We start from the raw sequence: 18,572 nt of genomic DNA on the forward strand, positions 1-18,572 counted from the left end.
CAGGAACATTGGTAACCCTACAACATGGGAGCACCCTCCTCTGCCTTGCCCCTGCCTGGGTGCTGGCACCTGTGGAAGCTCTGGTTTGGCAGTGCTTCTCCCCATTCCATCATCACCTCTGTGGGGTGGCCATGGTGCTCAGAGAACAATCAGGTCTGAGGGATGTGACCTCCTCGGTCTTACCTGGGACGAATCCTGGGCTGTTTCACTGACCCCCTGGCTGGATTTGGGCTTTCAGACTGGTTTCTACAGCAGAACAGAGATGGATGTTTCTGACAAATGTTGCCAAAAACTACAGGCTGGGTGCTCTCCATCCCTAAGTGCAGTTCTCGACCAGGGAGCCACATCTCAGCATCCTCCTGGCCACCCAGTGCAGCCACAAGTGCATCTCAGCCAGCTTTCCTGGGCTGTCTGTGACACTGGCTTATCCAGTGGCATCAGCAGCTGATGCCCAACACTCACACCAGTGCCACTGTGAGAAAAAACACAGAGTAAAAACAAGCCTTCAAAGTCAAAAACAAGAAGCACTTTCTGGATAGCTGAAATTCAGTGGAATGCATTAGTCAGGTGCTAAAACTATGATTAACAAAACTGCAGAAATAATGGAGTCATGGAATGGTTTGGTTTGCAAGGTACCTTTAAAGGTCACCTTAAAATTGTGCCTATTAAAATAGTTCAACCCTGTGCCAACTGATAAAAAGAATAAAATAATCTGGATTAGATGATAATTAACATCTAGTGTTATAATAAATCTGTTTCTCTCTCTCCAAAGGCCGTTTCATCCCCTGGGAAGAAGTGGAGTCTCTCCACTGGGTGTTGGTGTTATTAGTGATGCTGCTGGTAGGGATGCTGGACACCAGAGAGGGTACCCACGGTGCAGAAGGAGGACTGTGGGGTACCAAACCTCCTCTTCTGCAAAGAACCGCGATGGAATGAGACAACTATTTCACCCTGACGCATTCCAGGTGGCATTTCAGAGATCTCACACCACCTCACATTGACCAAATCCCTCCGTGCTCGGCAGGCAGCACCGCGTCCCTGTTTTTCAGCCATTCTGGGGTCTCTCGCTTATAATTGACTGTGGAAACAGTTTGGGATGATGATGATGCTTTTCAGCCCCTGGCACGCAGCCGGCGGTGGATCCAAGGATTCGACTTCGCGCGCATCCCTCCTCCCGAGCGGCGCTCCCGGAGCCCCGTGGTGCCCGGGGGAGCCCGGCGGGCCGGGGGACAGCGCTAGGGGGGGCCACTGAGCCCGGCGGAGCCCGCCCGAGCTCCGGAGAGCTCTATGGTCTGTGGTGCCGGCGCTCCCGGCCATGGGAGCGGAGCGGGAGGCGCGGGCCTGCGCCGCCTTCTACGGGACGCTGGGCATCGCCGCGCCGGTGCTGTCCTGCCTGCGCTGCCTGCGCCAATTCGCGGGGTAAGACCGCGGGCCCCGGGGAGGGAGCTCCCGGTATCCCCCCGCTTGCGGGTCCGTCAGGGAACCCCCGGTGTGGAGCCCCCGCATCGCCCGGCGCGATCTCGTCATCCCCCCGAGCATCCCCCCGGCGCGGGCCGGCAGGGAGGGAGTGTGAGAGGGTCGGTACCCAGCAAGGGGTTCGAGCTACCCCCACGTGTCCCCAAACCCTTCCAGCCTGCTCTGTAGCAGCAGGGCAGCAGTCTTTAGGATTTTTCATGTCCTTCTGCACCGCCCGCCCCGCCCCACGAAGGGTTTGCAGGCTCTAACCTTTGAGGAGTTCGTGTCGTTTCCCCCACGCGATCCCCCCTTCCCCCCAGTGCAATGCTGAGTGCAGTTGGAAGAGAGGAGCCTCGCAAGATGGGCCACTCCAACCCTGACACTTAACAAGCTGGAGCACCCCGACCCCGATCCACATTGCACTGGAACGTTCCCACCCCAGACCCGACTGAGCCAGGGTATTCCCCCCACTACAACCTCCACCGGGCCGGGGTATCCTCACCCCATGCCTGTGCTGTTCCAGGAGTACTGCCAAGAGATGCAAAGAGAAGCACCTGGAGGAGGCTCTGCTGCTGACCCGGGTGCTGAGCGAGGGTCTGCAGGCGCTGGGTGAGGCAGAGGCACGACCCCTGCTCCGCTGCATCCTGGCTTTCCAGATGGAGGCAACCAGCAGCTCCAGCTCCTTCCAGAAACTGGAACAGGTCTGTAACGCAACCGGCTGGGCTGCGACTTCAGAGCAACTGCTGGCCAGAAGTGCAAGGTCTCACCCCGCTCTGCCTGGCCCTGGCACGCTCTGGAGCAGAGCATCCTTACTGGAGACACTGCAGGCTCTGCTGGTAGCACTCTGCAGCCGGTGTCTCTGGGGGGTCTGGGCACAGTGGCTGACTTGGGGTGTCTCCCAGCAGATGGTGACCCAGCTGGCAGTGGGAAAGGAAGCTCTCCTGGCCCAGGAGGTGGGCACGCTGCTGGCCAGCCTGGCACTGCAGGGAGAGGTGAGAGAACCCCAGCTGTGCGGTGGCACTGACTGTGTGTGACAGGGACCTCCTGGTTGGGGTTGCTCGGGGTCCTTCACTTCACTTCCCACCATTCCGGGGATTTGCCCTTGGTTGCAGCTGGCAACATGTGGCTGCCCATCACACCAACCCTCTGCTCATCCCTGGGGCAGCTTCTGGCACAGGCAGGACCCTCCTGTCCAAGGCACTGAGCCCCAGCATGTCATCAGGTGGGACAAGCTGTCCTTTTGCCCCTACAGGTGCTGTCTCCTGGGGACCTTCAGTCAGGTCAGTCTCTGTTCCTTCCCCTCTGCCCACACTACCAGTGCACAGGACATCCCCTGCCCACCCAGACTGGGTCCTCTGCACTCATGGGAGGGGGAGCGGGGATCAATCACATCTGTGGGATCTCTGCAGAGGTCCCAACTGCACAAAATGCTCTGCCCACCCACCTGGGACAGCTGAAAACCAGGCAAGCCAAAGCATCCCCAGCATCCCAGCCCCGTTCCCACCTCACTTACCAGCACCACAGCCCTTGGCTGAGCTGGGGGAGCAGGGCTGGCTGTGAGCACAGTGCTGGGACGGCACTGATGGTGTCCCCTTGCCCGCAGTGTGCATGTTCCTGGAGGAGAGCAGCCTGGGACGGCAGCACTGGCGGCAGAACCTGGCCCTGCTGCTGCAGCGCCTGGCCAGCACCCTGCACTGGGTGCTGCAGAGCCAGCCCGTGCCCGGCAGCACCTGGGGCTACCTGGGCATCAAGGTAAGAGCTGGATTTCGGAGCAGGAGAAGGATCAGTACCTGCAAGGACTGGCTGGGCACTGGCAGCAGTGTCCAGGAGGGGTGTAACACATCGAGCTGCTTTAAATGGCCATTCCCAGGACATCACTGCTTTTTCGGAGGTGAGGGATACTGATGGCCATCCCTGTGGCACCCATCCCTCCTGCTCCTCCAGGCCTGCCTCCAGCTCTTCCAGGCACTGCCAAAGGATGTGGCCCCCCTGGTGTGGAGCGCAGTGGGGAAGAGTGAGACCCTGCAGAGCCTCTTGGGACTGCTGCTGGAGGTGGCCTGGGGGAAGGTGAGTAAGGCTCTGAGAGGGATAGGGCTGCCTGTCCCAAGGAGCAGAGCAATGCCATCCTTCCTAGGAGCTTTCCCCGTTCTCTTCCCCAGGGGAAGCCTGCAGAGGCAGCCCAGTGTCTGGCATGTCCGAGGGACCCTGTGTAGCTGCCTGCAGGGGCATGGAGGAGGCAGTTAAATGGGGTTTGGTTTTAAATGGTGTTTTGAGTTGTGCCTTTGCCTCCCCTGTGAGTCCAGGCCCCGAACAAGGACACGAGGCTGCTGGCAGGCACAGCCCTGAGCATGCTGGTGAACACGGCCCCACAGCCCCAGCGTGGGGCCAGCGCCACACTGACCCTGTTCCAGCTCCCCAGCCAAGGTGGGTGCTCCATCCCGAGCTGGGAATGGCCTCTGGCAACGGGTGACAAGAGTGTTTGGGTGTAAGGGGACAGAGGCTGGTGCCAAGCCGGACTCTGCTGCTGTGTCTGTCTCTCGGGGTCTGGGAGTCCCAGCTGCCTCTGGCCATCTCCCATGGCCACTCTGGGATGAGCCAGGGTGGTTGCTCTCAGAGCAGCATTTGGCTTTGCCACCTTCCTGCCATCCAATGCAGCCATTTTCCATCAGGCACTGGGGAGCTGAAGTTTGGGGAGCTGGCGGTGGAGGTCCCCCCTGTACTGGAACCAGATGGGATAGAGAAGCTGGTGCTCACCAGAGGTTTGCTGACATGCTGCAAGACAGACATCCTCAGCTGCCAGCTGGAGGGCTTCCCTCACAAGGTAGGGAGTGAAAGTGAGCAATAAGCTGCTGAAAGAGCAGGAGAATCAGGCAGCATTTTCCTTGCCTGTCTCACAGCAGGATTTTCTCACCCTGGAAAGCCTGTGCCTGCACCTGCCTATTCCCTGAGCCACTGTGCTCCCACAGGCCTGTCTGCTGCTGGACATGGTCTTTCCTGCTGTGTGTGCCCTCACCAAGGAGCAGAAGGACTGCCACTACTACTGCTTCCAAGGTAGGAAGTGAACCTCCCTGCCACAGTGGGGAGGTTTGAAAGGTTCCCTGTGCTTGTGGTGCATAGAGCTCCCATGTGCTTCGTCTTCTCCCTGGGAAGATGCTTTTCTGGATCTTGGTAGCTGGTTTGGAAACTGCTATTAATTTCTGCTCCAGCCCCAAGGACGCTAAGCCTCTGGGGCTCTCATGTACCTAAAGGAGGAACTGCTGCCACTGCACATGGAGTCCTTAAGCCCCCAGCCCATTGCCGGCTCTGCCGCAGGCAAGTCTGGGGGCAGGGGCTGCAGCAGAGCTCTCTGCTTTGGCAGCCTGTGCCCTGTGGCTGCAGCGCCTGCGGGAGAGCCTTCCTGCCATCTGGCACCTGACGGGGACCCGCATCCTGGCCCAGGACACCCACCTGCTCCAGCAGGTCACGCAGCTGCTGTGGGACAATGCTGAGACCCCGGTAAGGCCAGGGTGCCAAAGGGCCATACCATGGCAGCCAGGAACAGCCCTTCCTTCAGCCCCAGCCCATAGCCACCCCTGCCTGTTTCAGCTGAATACACCCCCTGGCCTGTGGCTGCCAGGGCAGGGGCACCCACTCTGCTGAGGGCGTGGCACTTGTCACACACAGGCTCTGCAGGGCCATGTCCCAGTGTTTCACCTACCCTAGGGCAGCACCCACCAGCACAGTCCCAGCCTGTCCACACTGCTGGCTCATTGCCTGCCATCCCCATATCCCCAGCTCCTAATCCCAGGGTTACCAGCCAGTACTGAAAGTCCACAGCCACAGAAAATCAAGACAGGAGAGGGAGCCCACCTTAACCCCTCCTGTTTGCTGTCCTTCTCCTGCAGGTGGAAGGGGTGTCTGAGTTCATCCACAGCTCCTTCCGACTGCTCCTGGAGATCTACCACCTTGAGTGCCAGCACTTCCAGGATCAGGAGAGACCCCTCTACCAACAGATGCTGCAGAGGGTGGTGTCAATGCCGTGGCAGATTAAAGCAAGATATGTGCCCCTGTGTGCCATCATCCCCTACATGGGCAGCCAGCAGGTAGGGAAGGTGGGGAACAGGGAGGCTTGGTTGCAGCTGGCACTGCTGCCAGGGAGGCACAGCCTCTGTCCATTGCCTGTCACCTTCTACCCAGCTCGGCCATGTGAGCAGGCAGCCTTCCCACCCAGGGGGGCTGTTTTAGCATCACCCAAGACATGATATCCCTTGAGTAGTGAGCTACAGCAGTGCATCCCTGGAGAGTGCCAGTGGGAAGGGAAGCTTTGCCTGTTGGTGCCCACCTAAAGCTGACCAAAAGCAGCTTGAGGTGGTCAGTGCCAGGGCTGACTGCAGTGTAGTCTGTACCCAGATCTGTTGCTGCCATATGCAGCTCTCAATCTGACAGGGAGATAAGGGTCACCTGCCTTTCCCCCAGGTTCTGGATGCCTACCCGGACCTCCCGCAGCACCTCCTGAACTGCCTCTCCACCAACCACCTGTGTCCTGCTGCTGCCGAGGTCTACAAGGTGCTGGTGCGGCAGCAGCTCAGCGAGTGGCAGGAGGGGCAGCAGGGCACAGAGGCAGCTCTGGCAGAGCGCTGGGCACAGTGCTGGCTACCCCTGCTCTCCCAGGCCCTCCGCTCCCCCCTGCCCATCCTGCAGAGCAACGCTGCCAACCACCTCCTCACCTGGACCCTCCGGCAGCTCCCGGCCACCCAGGGGCCGCTGGCCATCCAGTTTGGTGGCCGGGACACGGCGTCACTCCGGGCTTGGGTCTCGCTGCTGAAGGCACAGAAGAGCGTGGCAGGGGCCCTGCCGCTGCGGGACGAGGCTCTGGAGCGGCTCTCCTGCTGCCTGGGTGCCCGAGAGGAGGGCATTCGGCTGGCAGCACTGGGCCTCCTCTGCTGCAGCCCCAGCACCAACCAGCCCCTCTCAAGCACTGAGATGCAGCTGCTGCAGGAGTTCCTGCCCCTCAACCTCAACTGCGACTCCTCCTCGTTCCGGCAGCTGCTGCAGGCAGCGGTGCGGAAGGCGCTGGTCCGGCTGCGGGACAGCTCCCTGGCACAGCTGCGGGGGAAGGTGCCGCGAGGCACCGAGCCAGGCCAGGGAGCTGGGCAGCTCAACCAGGCAGTAGGTGAGGCAGCCGCCCAGCACCTCCACCACAGCCCCAGGGGATCCACAGGTGGGTGCCCAGCCCAGCATCCCTCACTGCTGTGTTCTCTGCCTGCAGCCTTCGTGGAGTGGCTGCTGCAGCTCAGCATCGCCTCACTCAGCCCGGGCTCCAACTACCAGAGGAAGAAGACGGCTCTGCTCCTCCTGGCTGCTGTTTTGGAGACCTGCACAGACACCTGGAGCCCCAACAGGAAGAAAGGCCAGCCCCCACGTGAGTATGGGAAACCTACCTGGAGTATCACCCCTGGGCTGCAGGGGTGATCCCTGACAATCCCATCCCACTGCCCCATGTCCCCATCACAGGGACCATGGCCACACTGCTGAGCTACGCCAAGCAGAGAGGCTGCTGGGACTTCTTCTCCCAGCCCAATTTGTTGGCACTGCTGAGCTGCTTGCAGGACAGCACTAACGAGGTGAGCCTCCTAAAGACAAAGAGAGGTCATAAAGATGCCTGCCTTGGCATCGAGCAGGCTGAGAGGGGAAACCGACCACGCTTCCCATTCTCCCATGTCCCACTTTCCCCCCACCTCTTCTCTGTCCTGGCAGATCAGAGACTTGGCCTCGGAGCTGCTTGTCCGCTACTTCCCTGCTACATTCCCTGAGCCCATCGCCCTGGCACTCTTCCAGCTGGCCCAGGACACCCTGGGCAGCCCCCGAGTGCAGGAGGCTGAAGCTGGAGCCGTGCTGATGAAGACCATCCTGCAGAAGTACGAGCTCCTGGCCCCTCCCTCCCTCTCCCTGGGGTGGCACAGGAGCCCCGAGAGTGCACTGGCAGCACTGGTGCCTCACTAGTTTGCGTTTATATCTCAGGGCAGCAATGGCTGGCATTTGCGACAGCCTTGCAGTGGGGAGGGTTGGGGCACAGGAGCCTGCACCAGGGGAGGAAGGAACCTCATGGCACAAAATGAGCAGGAAACTCCCCAGTTGTTGCAGCAGTGTCTGCCTCTTGCCCCAGGTCAGACAGTGGCACCATGAAGAGCCTGGCCCTGGAGGCCGAAGCAGCCCTGACGCTGCCCAGCCGAGGGCTGTGCTTCGCCCAGCACCTTCTCCGCCTGCTGCAAGCCCAGTACACGGTGGCACGTCAGGACCTGCTGCGGGCAGCGGCCACCGCACCCATGCACGGTATGGCCCAGCCTGGCAGGGCAGTGAGCAGCTCCTGCAGCAGCTCCCCAGGAATTAGAGCAGGCAGGAATTGCACAGGCAGGACTGAGGCCACATGTGCTGGTGCCACATCCTCGCCTCAGTTTCCTTGTATTGCCACTCCCCCTGCCCAACACGCCCTCACCCAGGGCCCTGTCCTTGCCACTGCCCATGAGCCACATCAGCCACGGGCTCAGGCAGGAGAGCCAGGGCTGTGCCGGCACCGCAGTGACCAGGGGTGGGTGTCCTGCAGGAGCCATCGCAGCCCTGCGGAGGTGCCTGCTCCAGGTGCCGGAGGTGGCCGTCTCCATGCAGGCAGCAGAGTTGGCTCAGAGCTGGCAGGAGCTCCTCACCCGCCTCGTGACCACGGTGAGAGACGTCACCTCCTTCCTCCTGGGTGCTCTGCAGAGCCAGCAAGGCCCCGGCGCCAACGAGCAAGGTGAGCATGTCCCCATGGAGGGAACCAGCCCTGGGAACCACTGACAACTGAATCACAGCCATTCCTGACCCAGCAGCCCTCCAACCTGGGTGGATGCAGTTGCTTTGGGCTCAGTGTCTCTAGCAGGGGACAGTGCTGGGGTTAGGCACAGAATGTTGGCCAGGGAGTGAAGTCCAAAGCAGGACACCTGGGAAGGATGCTCCAGGTGTTGGGAAGAGGGTCCTGGAAGCTGCAGGAGCTGGGCAGAGGATCCTAGAAGCTGCAGGAGTGTGCCTGGCTTTGAGTCCCTTTCTTAACTGCATGTAGAGGCAAAAGCCTTCCAGAAGCAGCAAGGCACCTGCAAGATGGAAGCAGCTGGAAGAGCAGTGGGCAAAGGGCAGCTGCAGTCCTGAATGGGGCACATGGCAGGGCAGGAGCCACTAGGGGCCAGACAGGGATCTGTCCCCTTGAACCCCAGCAGCACCCCCTCCTGCTGACCCACACCACCCTGCTCAGACAAGGCTTTCCCTTTTGCAGCTGCTGCCCCATCATTTGCAGACATGGGGAATGCCATCGGCTCCCTCATCATGCTGGGGAAGGACCAGGGGCAGGAGGAAGAGGAGGGGGACTCAGTCCTCCTGTCAGAGGAGCACAGCCTGATCCTGACATGCTGCTGGGTGTCAGTGAAGGTAGGGATCCCTCCTCATGGTAGTGGAAGAGGGGCAGCCTGGCATGGTGCTCACCATCCCGCCCACCCCAGCTGCTCTTCACCTCCCCTTGGGGCGTTCACCCTTGCTGGGGATGAACACGGGGGAATCTGTCCTTACCTCAGAGCTCTCACACACGTCCTCACCCCTTCCAGGGAAGATGCAACCACCAGCCTTCCCAAAAGCAGCTCCCCTCCCTGCCTGTGCTTATGAAGCTCAGCTGGTTCCCAGACACTGACAGCCCCCAGTTGTGGCAGAGCTGGGCTTCCCAGGTTGCAGCCCTGCAGCTGCCCATCCCAGCTCCTTTCTGACAGCCTCACAGCTTATCCTCCTCTATGCCAGTCTTGCTGACCTTCCTCTTCTTCCCAGGAGATTGGGCTGCTCCTGGGGGGCCTGGCTGAGCTGCTCCTGGCCCCAGCACTGCCTGCCGATTTGGGCCCCCTGCTACCACTCCCCACCCTGCAGATGGCCACCAGGGTGTTCCAGGAAATCCTGCTGCGCTGCCGGCACTGGGTAAGAGCATGTCCTGACCTCTTGCCTGCCCCTTCAGCTCTGTCCCTGCTCTGGCCTCACTGGTGTGGAGGGAGGGCGAGTGGAACAGGGCAGAGTCTGCTCCAGGGCAGGACGTGGGGACAGCTGGAAGCCCGTGGCTGGGATCCCCTGTCATATCCCCACACCATCATGTCTGCTTGCTTTCTCCTTCCCCTTTGCAAAGAGGTTTTTGGGGCTGTGGGGGGCTGGTGGATGCAGCCTTTGGGGTGCAGGGCCCTGACACTGCTGTGCCCCAGGGAGCAGTGGAGGGCTGCAGCATGGGCTTCACCAAGTTCTGTGCTGCTCTGCTGAACCACCCGGATGCGGAGCTGCAGGCCATCCCCCGGGCCGTGCTGGAGCAGGTACTGTGCTCGTTGTGCTCCTTGATTCCCCCATGCCCCAGGGAGCCCCGGGGTTGTTTCCCTGTGTCCTCACTCCCTGGGGCAAGCGCCCTTCTGGCAGCCAAGATGCTGGTGCTGGGCACTGCAGGGCAGCTGCAGGCTCCATGCAGCAGGTTTCCAGCCATATCTCAGTGGGTTTTGTCTCTCTGCCAGGGCTTGGAGGCGCTGAGCGGGCCCCGCAGCAGCTCGATCACGCGCCGTGCCGCCGGCTTCCCCATGCTCTTCCTCTGCATCGTCAGCGGGGAGGCCCCGGCGCAGGCACGGCCCCTGCTGACCCGCTGCATCCAGACACTGCTGGCCTTGGCCACCACGGCACTGCCACAGGACTGGGACCAGACCCTCGACCTCCCTCAGGTGGGTGTGGGGCTCCTGGCTGCTGGAGCCTGTTGGGGACAGGGTGATCTGCACAAGGTCCCCTGAAGGGAGCTGCACTGGGTATCCAGTGTTGGAGACCTCAGACCTCTCCAGTGGAGACCTCAGAGTGAGCAAAAACCCAAAGTCCTGACTGTGCTGCCCAGCCCAGCAGCCCAAGAGCTGCTGGCCCCTTGGCTCCCCTGTCTTTTCCCACCATCTTTTCTTCCTGTGGAAGCACGAACGCCCTCCCTGCCCAGTGATGCTGATCCCTGCACTCTCCCCAGGTGTGTGCCCTCCACGTGCTGCAGACGCTGGTGCGTGGCACAGGGCTGGGTGGGGCGGTGCTGTGCCACGCCACACCCATGATGGCTCTGGCGCTGCGGGGCCTGGGCTCGCCGTGCTGGGCCATGAGGAACGCGGCCATCCAGCTCTTCAGTGAGTACTGACAGGGAGAGATCCCCACACCCCCGGGTTCGGAGCCTGGCTGGGGTGAAGTGCAGGGGGTCGGGCAGGGTTGGATGGGACCTGATGCTGCATTCTCTGTCCCTGCAGGCGCCCTCACGTCCCGGCTGCTGGGGCAGCCACGGAGCCACGGGGAGGGCTGCCCGGCAGAGGGGGTGAGCCTGCCCGCCTTCCTCGGGCAGCACCCAAAGCTGGGTGCTGTGCTGCTGGATGAGCTCAGGGTGGCCACAACGCCCATGCCAGGGGGGCTCCGTCTGCACCCCGCGCTCCACGCCATCCTCACCCTCCTGGCCCAGCTGCATCCTGGTGCTGACAGTTCCAGCAGGTAGGGGGGCAGTGGGGATGCTCTGCCTCAGCCAAGGACTCCTACAGTGGGAGGGGGTCCTATGGTGCTGGGGGTGGCCCTGGCTCTCAGGGGGTTTTGCTCTGACTAGAGCATCACAACACGTTGCCTTTTTGCTCCACAGCTCCTCGGCTCCCTTCCTGGGGCCACTGCTGGGACTGGCAGAGAGCCCCATCTACGCCGTGCGAGCGATGGCTGCCAAGGCCCTGGTGCCCGTTGTCCCACCACCCCGGCGCCGTGGGCTCCTCCTGCAGCTCGCCTGGCAGCTCCCCGCGGCACCCGGACGGATCCGCTCGCACAATGCTGTCCATGGGCACCTGCTGCAGATGCGGGCGCTGCTGGCCTCTGCCACGGGCACCAGGGGGTGAGTGGTGCCAGGCTATCCCCCCACCTGCAACCCCTGTGGTCACTGCGTGCCAAGACACAGCTTTTTGGCCACAGAAGGGCGGCCAGCCCGGCGCTGTGCCTGTGGTAAGGCCGTGTCTCCCTGCAGGCTGTCGGCCGAGGCGCTGCGCCCCGTGGCTCTGCAGCTGGAGGCGCGGGGCTGGCTGCTCACCCCTGCCCAGCGCTGCCCGCTCGTCCGTGCCGCCTTCCTCCAGGTCCTCGCCCTCCTCCCTGCATCCTTCAGCCCTGGCTTCGCCCAGCACATCTGTGATTCCATCAGCACTGAGCTGGGCAGCCTCCTGCCGGGGGGAAAGCCAGGATGTGCCGAGCCACAGGTACTGCTGCCTGCCGGGAAAATCATGGCCATGGCCGGACTGGCAGTGGGCCTGGGCGGGGCACAAGGACCGCTCGCTCGAGGCTGAGCACTGGGAGAGGAATCCTGTTTTTTTCTGCAGGTTGGCTTGGCCGTTCTCCACCAAACCATGGCCCACTTCATGTGCAGCGAGGCAGCTCAGCTGGCAGACAGCGAGCGGATTGCTGCTGTCTGCTCCCTTGTCCAGCAGCCCAATCCCGATGTCCAGCTTGCCATCCTGAGCTGGGTGGTCGCCAGGGAGGGAGGAACATGCAAGGAGCTGGAGAAGGCTCTCAGGCTGACACTGCTGGTATGGCAAGGCTCAAAAAGTCACCAAGTAAAGCAGGGAGTCCCCAGCGCACCACACAGATGGGATCCCTGAGAAGCACAGTGTTCCCCAGGCTGAGGGTGTGTGGGTGTGGGGCACTTGCCTGGTTGACACCCCGCAGTGCTGGGACCACTAACCATGTACCTTCTTTCCCGTTGTCAACTAGGAGAGCTTGCGGTCGGTGCTGCGAGAGAGAAGGGACAAAGAGTTCCTGAGATTGTACCTTGAGGCTTTGCTGCATCTTTACAGAGATCCCTCATCATGGTCTCAGGAAGCTTCCCACAGACTCCAGGGCTCCTGGGCAGCGTGCCTGGAGATGCTTCTGCACATGGTGGAGGCTGAGCGTCCTGGCCCCGACCTCCTCTTCCAGGCGCTGTGTGCTGCCAGCCTGCTGCTCGCCCACTGGTAGGTCCCTGCTGCTGCCGGGGAGCTGCCCGACTCACCCAGCAGATTCTTAGTCCTTGCTGGAAACTGAGCCGTGACTTCTATAAATCACAGCTTTGCACCTGTGGGTCCTGTGATCTCAGCGCCCCTGGTGGACTTTGGTCCCCGTGGCGGAGCGGGAAGGTGTGCCTGAATCCCCTGTCCTTCCCTGGCCTCTGGCAGGTTCGGGGACGAGGACGGCCGGCTGGTGGAGCGCTGGTGCGCGGCGCTGGAGGACTGCTGCCGGCCTGCTTCGTGCGAGGTGCTGCGGCTGGCGGCCGCCCGCTCCCTGCAGACGGCGGGGGCCGCTGTGGTGCGGCGATCCCTGCGGGCTGCCTGGCCCTCGCTCGTCCCCGTGGCTTTGCGGTAGGTCCCCGAGCCCATCCCCGGGGACGGCTGCACTTACAGGAGCGGTGCTGCCCCGTGGCCGCAGCACGTTCCCAGCAGCACTGCTCCCTGAAGCCCTAGCGTGCTGCAGGTTAATTGGCTCTGCAAAAGGTGTCCCCTGCAAAAAACTCATTGAAGAAAACCCCACTCGTTCAAAAATCACTGGCAGCCAAGAGCTTGCAGCCTACAAAAAAATGCCTGGTTGGCATTTTAATAGAAGCAGCCAGTCCCTTATGAGCAGCAGATGACACTGCTGGGTCCCTCAGTCCCAGCATGGTCCCTGCCCTCCCAAGCTGCAAGTTCTTGAGTGCTGGTTGTGCCTTTCACAGTCCAGGAGAAAAGTCCTTCAGGGACTCACAGAGACTGTGAGTGCTTCCCTCCCCTCCAGGCAGGCTGCAATACTTTGTGTGCAGTGTCCTTCCCTTCTCTTCTCTCTTCCCTTTCCCCAGGCTGATAAACATGGCCATTCACCTTCTGCAAGACGAGGAGCGGGAGGTCCGGCACGAGGCCTCAGGTTTTGCCAGCCTCCTGCAGCAGAACCCCAGGGAGCCACTCCGAGATGGCTGCACCTTTGTGCAGGACAATGTGGGGCTCCAGAGCCTCCTGCAGCTCCTTCTGGGAGAATTCGGGGAGCACCCTGAGACCTTCAATTCACTGCTGCAGCACCTCCCCATCCTAGATCTCAGGAGCATTGTGGAGGAGCTGGAGGCCAACAAGTGAGCTGTGGGCTGCTATGAAGGAGTGCAGGGTACCCTGGAGCCAGCCCTTGGCTTCACTCATGCCTTGGCTTTCCCTGCAGAGCTGCCAGCCTGTACAAGGAGGATGAACCCAACGTTTTTGCAGAGCCAGCCGTCCTGGCACAGCAGCTGCTCCCTGTCCTGATGCAGCTCCTGGAGAAGGTGCCTGCTGGCAGCCCACTCCAGGCCTCGGCTCTGCACTGGCTGGAAGCCACAGGCCCCGGTGTGCTGCAGGAACTGCGGTACTGCAAGCGCTGCTGGAGCCAAGGTAGGGCGAGTGTGGAGCCCCCAGGACAAGTGAGCTGGTGTCCCCATCCCCAGGCCAGCTTTTCCCTGAGAGACCCCACCATGCTCACAGCTCCTTCACCCTCTCTCTCCTCAGGGACTGGTGCCCACTGGGGGATGAAGGTGCTGGGCTGTGCCAAACTCCACACAGCCGTGGCCATCCTGCTGGTGAGGGCCCGGCTGGTGGTACGGGTGCTGCAGGTACTGGGGGAAGGTGCCACTGCTGTGCCAGGGCTGGACTGTGGCACCCAGGAGCTGGAGCAGGAGCTGGAGCTGGTGCAGGGGCTGCTGGTGCAGCATGGGCTGGCCCCTGTGTCCAGTCAGGGCAATGCACCAGGAGAGCTGGGACCACCATCTGGGACTGCCTGACACCTCCTGGCATGCAGTGGTGTGACACGAGACCCTGCAGTCACATCCCTCTTTGCTGGATGCTCTCTGGCCACCAGCCAGGCCTGTGGGTTCAGTGGTTTAACTCAGGGGAATCACACGCAGTGGGGGACACACTCACTTTGTTCCCACTGTTTTCTAACTGTCCACCTGACTCCAGTGCATCATCACCTTGGACTGTGCCCATGGCATCCCTGCCCTTGGCTCTGGCTGGCAGGGAAGGCCCCACACGCCAGAGCCCTCACATCCCCTTGTGCTCCTCAACTCCCACCACCTGTTTTTTTAACCAGTGTTTTTGTCCACGGCCGACCTGGGATTTCATCCCAAATAAAGAGGCCAAGAACATTCCCAGTGTTGAAGCCTTTTAATTTCCCTGCCCAGGAGGATGGGGTGAGAGGGAGCTGTAACAGGCAGCAGGAGCCAAACACATCCTGGGGCAGCAAACAGGCAACAGCCATTGGCTGCAGCGAGGGAACCTCAAATCCTAAGCCCCCCGCTCAAGCCCCCAGCCCTACGGGCCACCCTGGCTCATGGCCATAGGCAACTGATGGGTAGGTGACAACCCAATGCCTGGCTGAACCCTCCTCATTACATTCCACAGAGAGCTGGGCAACTGACAGTCCTCTGCAGGCACTGGGACTGCCCAGGGCCACAGTCCCCACTGTGGGGACAGAGACAGTCTGTTCCTCCTAGGGATGGGTGCTGGTTGCCACCCTGCAGCCAGAGTCCCATTGGATGAGGCTGGGGCAGCTATTCCATGAGCTGCCCTCTCCTTCCCACCTCCAGACCTAGGGCTGTCCCCACCTTGGGCTCCCTCCTCCCTTGGCCAGCCTGGCAAGAGCCAGGCCTGGCACGGCACATCCTCCCACCACAGGCTGTGGTACTACAGGCCAAGGCTGGACCAGGGGCCCCACCAGTGAGGTCACGTCACGCTGAGTGAGGAAGGGCACCAGCACCACCCAGTTCAGCCTCGCTCCCTCCAGTGGGAGCTGCTGAGCCCCACAGCTGGAACTGGACACCCTCTGGCACCATCACCCACGTGCAGGTTTTGGGTGTCTCTGTTTAATTCCTGTCTGCAAACCACAGCACAAAGCTGAGTCACTCTGCCCAGCTCACCCAACATTCACTCCAGGGAGTGATCTCAGATGCTCCATCCTCATATTGCTTGCCAATGGCAGCTGATTGCATGGCATGATGTCATGGCCGAGCATGACATCATGTCACTGCTGCAATCATCTTCTCAGTCAGATTTAACCTCTTGGTGATGTTCTTCTACCATTAATCACCACACTTCAGCATTTCCCTTATTTTTAATCTTTATAAGAAGGATTTTCTTCCCATTCTTCAACGAAGTATTTAATGGTAAACACAGGGAGTCGGATACAAGGGGGAGCAGCAAACCTGCAGAAGGATGAAATTATAAAAGACACCACATTTTTATTTCATCCCCCCACCTCCCCAGCATGGAGTGGTGCCATAGGGAGGCTCAGCTCACCTTCCCAGGGAGATCCTACACAAAGATGAGAGCGGGTGGGGAGCAGACACAACCCTCCTGCAGCCCCTCCTGTACCCACGAGCCCTGGCACCCCACCACAGAGGCAGCCACCCAAAATGTCCTAGAAGGGAAAATTGTTGAGAACTGGGGTGTGCCACAAATAATTAAATATAATTCAAAAGTTATATGTAGTTTTATATTACATATAAGAATACATATCGGCAGTTGTACTAGATTATCATTGTAGGTCCCTTCCAACTGAAATATTCTATTTAAATATATTTATTTTTATACTATATATCATCAATTTATAGTCCACATTATTGATTTATCTTATTATGGTATATTATATTATGGCATATTATAATAATAGTTTTATATATTAATATATTAAGAACATAAAAGAAAGATGCCTGAGGGATATGTAAAGATGTTCTTCCATCTGGGCGTGTCCCCCCCCCAAAATTACCACCTACCTGGCTCCTTGCAGCCCATGTCCAGTGCAATGGGCACGGTGGTGGGACACGTCCCCCCAGCATTCCACACACACCTGCTTGTCCCGGTGCAGCCGGCGGCTCCAGCCTTGCCCACGGCAGGGGGGTCCCACCTGCGTCAGGCGGAAATAGCCGCAGTAGCTGGGGAGGGGAGAGCTGGGGAGTGGGGAAAGCAGGGGGGGAGAAAGAGGGCAAATGGTGGGAAAAAACAGGGGGAATGGTGGTTGGAAAGCAGGGCAGAGGTTGGGGTTTTTTGATGGATCGGGGGTGTAAAGGGGATGTGGTTTTGGGGAGGCAAAGAGGCCGTGGCTGGGGAAGTGAGAAGGGTATTGGCTCTGAGGGAGTGTAGAGAGGCCATGAGTTTAGGGGGTGCAAAGGGGTCATGGTTTGGGGCAGCAGGATAATGGCTCTGAGGGTGGAGGGTGCAAAGGGACCATAGCTTTGTATGAGGGTGCAATGGGGCTATAGGTCTGCAGGGGGACAAAGGGACTATAGCTTTGGGGGTGGCAAAGGGATCATGGTTTAGGGGGTGGGAAGGTAATGGACCTAGAGGGATGCAAGGGGCCATGGAGGTGCAATGGGGCCATAGTTTTGGGTGGTGAAAAGATTAATGGCTAGGGGGTGCAAAAATGTCTTGGGTCTGAGGGTTGTAGAGGGGCCCCAACCCCACACATACCCAGAGGGCTCCCCCAGCAGTGGCAGCCCAGCTCTTCGCCAGGGATCTCTGAAGTCCCAGCTGAAGGACTTGGGGAGTATCTTGGCTACCTCTGGCAGAAGAACAGCCGTGAGGGGCATGTGGATGATTAAAGACACCCCGGGACAGGCAGCGGGGACGGCAGCACATGGGGTCAGCCACAGGAAAGGACATCAGGCACCCCACGTTACCTTTGGCTGTCCCGCAGGTTGGGTGCTCCCCCAGGCAGCCGCGGCGCTGTTTGAGGTCAGGACAGGGCTCCCCTCCGTGCCGGGGAGGGACGGTGACCTGGCGGCTGCGGGCCCTGCTGCCGACCCCACACGGGGAGCTGCACCCACTCCACGGCCCCCAGGGCCCCACCGAGCAGCCCACGGCTGCCAGGGGAGCAGGAGGGATGGAGGAGAGGGAAAAGAGACAGACCTTCAGCGCCATGAACAGTGGAAAGAGGAGTGCAGGAGGGATGCAGCAGAGGGGAGGGGGAGAGGGGAGGAAGGACAAGGGCCAGGGTGACCCCAGCAGCCCCTCTCCCCTGACCCCCGCCAGCACAGGGACATTGTGCGCCGCTTCCGCAGGATTTTATCCCTGTGCTGCATCGCGCTGAGCTGGGACCCCGCTAATCTCCCTGGAGATTAGGAAGGGCTGACTGTTGCAATTGTCCAGGGGGCCACAGCCGGCACCTGCCTGCCCGTGTTTGGGTCCCCAGGGTGGGCTGGCTCTCCATCCCCAAGCCCACGATCCCCGTTTGGCACCCCCAGCACAGCCCTCAGTCCCTGTGTCCCTGTGCAAGGCATTGCCTGTGACAGTGGCAGGGGTGTTGCCAGGGTTTGTCCTGCTGGGTCCCACACTGACCACTCTGAGGCTTGCAATGACAGCGCCACTGTCAGCTGCAGATCAGAGGCCACCCCTGCGGGCTCTCATTGGGACCAGCCAGACATTCAGTGTGGAAAAAAGGGGAAAATTCAGACATTGTTACAAATCCAGCCCAGCTGGCACCCTGTTACCGCTCAAAGCAGGGGCTAACAGGTACCAGCAAACACCCACCACCCAGAGCAGCAGCCCAGGCTGGTGTCCCCAGCCCCAGGCCTGGCCAGTGCCATGCCCTGTGCCACTCACCGGCGCGGCGGCACGTGGCGTGGTAGTCCTGGCAGCAGTCCCCGGTCCTCTGGCAGTACGAGTCGCAGTAGCAGTGAGCCCGGCGGGCGCTGGGGGCCCAGCACACGTTGTTCCTGCCCGGGCAGCAGCGGTGCCGGCAGCTGCCCGTGGCACCCACCAGGCAGCTGGTGGCCAGCAGCCAGCCCCCCCAGAGCAGCAGGCCCTGCATAGCACCGGGACCCTGCAAGCCCAGAGGGATGACTGCCCTGCACCTCCTGGATGCTGGATGAGGAGCGAGGGCTGTGCTGGTGGTGGGTTGGGATCTCCGGGCGTGCCGCACCGCCCCCGGGGCTGGGCGGGGGGACAAAGCCTGTTCCCTTCTGCTCCACTGCCCCTCGACGTCCCAGCAGGGCAAGGACTTCACACAGGTACCCAGGATTACTAATAAAGCACAGTGCATGGGACAACACAACCCTGGCGCTGCCTGGGAGCACATGTGAATGGTGCACTGCT

At 60.8% G+C, this 18,572-nt stretch overlaps 2 protein-coding genes across 5 annotated transcripts; one reads left to right on the forward strand and one right to left on the reverse strand.

Annotated features, from left to right (window-relative positions):
• The first annotated feature begins 1,113 nt into the window (after nt 1–1,113).
• On the forward strand, nt 1,114–14,414 carry LOC127470356 (thyroid adenoma-associated protein homolog). 2 transcript variants are annotated; one of them, XM_051785784.1, is made up of 31 exons: nt 1,114–1,419; nt 1,979–2,156; nt 2,361–2,447; nt 2,708–2,735; nt 3,059–3,207; nt 3,400–3,522; nt 3,759–3,879; nt 4,125–4,276; nt 4,422–4,506; nt 4,814–4,950; nt 5,340–5,537; nt 5,911–6,607; nt 6,704–6,856; nt 6,949–7,058; nt 7,192–7,352; nt 7,601–7,767; nt 8,039–8,224; nt 8,741–8,892; nt 9,280–9,423; nt 9,699–9,803; nt 9,996–10,196; nt 10,481–10,631; nt 10,749–10,983; nt 11,126–11,365; nt 11,495–11,720; nt 11,841–12,047; nt 12,232–12,470; nt 12,672–12,854; nt 13,325–13,591; nt 13,675–13,880; nt 13,995–14,414. In XM_051785784.1, exons 1-31 carry the CDS (start codon nt 1,316–1,318, stop codon nt 14,264–14,266), a joined length of 5,664 nt encoding a protein of 1,887 aa, XP_051641744.1. In that variant the 5' UTR covers nt 1,114–1,315; the 3' UTR covers nt 14,267–14,414. The 2 variants fall into 2 exon arrangements, with proteins under 2 accessions (XP_051641744.1, XP_051641743.1); XM_051785783.1 differs by having other exon boundaries at nt 13,675–14,414.
• Nucleotides 14,415–14,986: 572 nt separating this feature from the next.
• On the reverse strand, nt 14,987–18,555 carry LOC127470360 (somatomedin-B and thrombospondin type-1 domain-containing protein-like). Of its 3 annotated transcripts, XM_051785792.1 has the most exons (6): nt 18,081–18,555; nt 17,159–17,341; nt 16,950–17,040; nt 16,256–16,386; nt 15,780–15,900; nt 14,987–15,685 (listed from the first exon to the last, which is right to left on the reverse strand). In XM_051785792.1, the coding sequence occupies exons 1-6, from the start codon at nt 18,553–18,555 to the stop codon at nt 15,595–15,597; spliced, it is 1,092 nt and encodes a 363-aa protein (XP_051641752.1). In that variant the 3' UTR covers nt 14,987–15,594. The 3 variants fall into 3 exon arrangements, with proteins under 3 accessions (XP_051641752.1, XP_051641753.1, XP_051641751.1); XM_051785793.1 differs by having other exon boundaries at nt 14,987–15,900; nt 16,256–16,429; XM_051785791.1 differs by having other exon boundaries at nt 14,987–15,900; nt 16,950–17,341.
• Between the last annotated feature and the right edge of the window lie 17 nt (nt 18,556–18,572).

The sequence above is a fragment of the Manacus candei genome, unplaced genomic scaffold (assembly GCF_025592945.1).
Source record: "Manacus candei isolate 608988 ecotype Guabito, Panama unplaced genomic scaffold, ASM2559294v1 h1tg000020l, whole genome shotgun sequence".
In the NCBI taxonomy this organism is placed as follows: Eukaryota; Metazoa; Chordata; class Aves; order Passeriformes; family Pipridae; genus Manacus; species Manacus candei.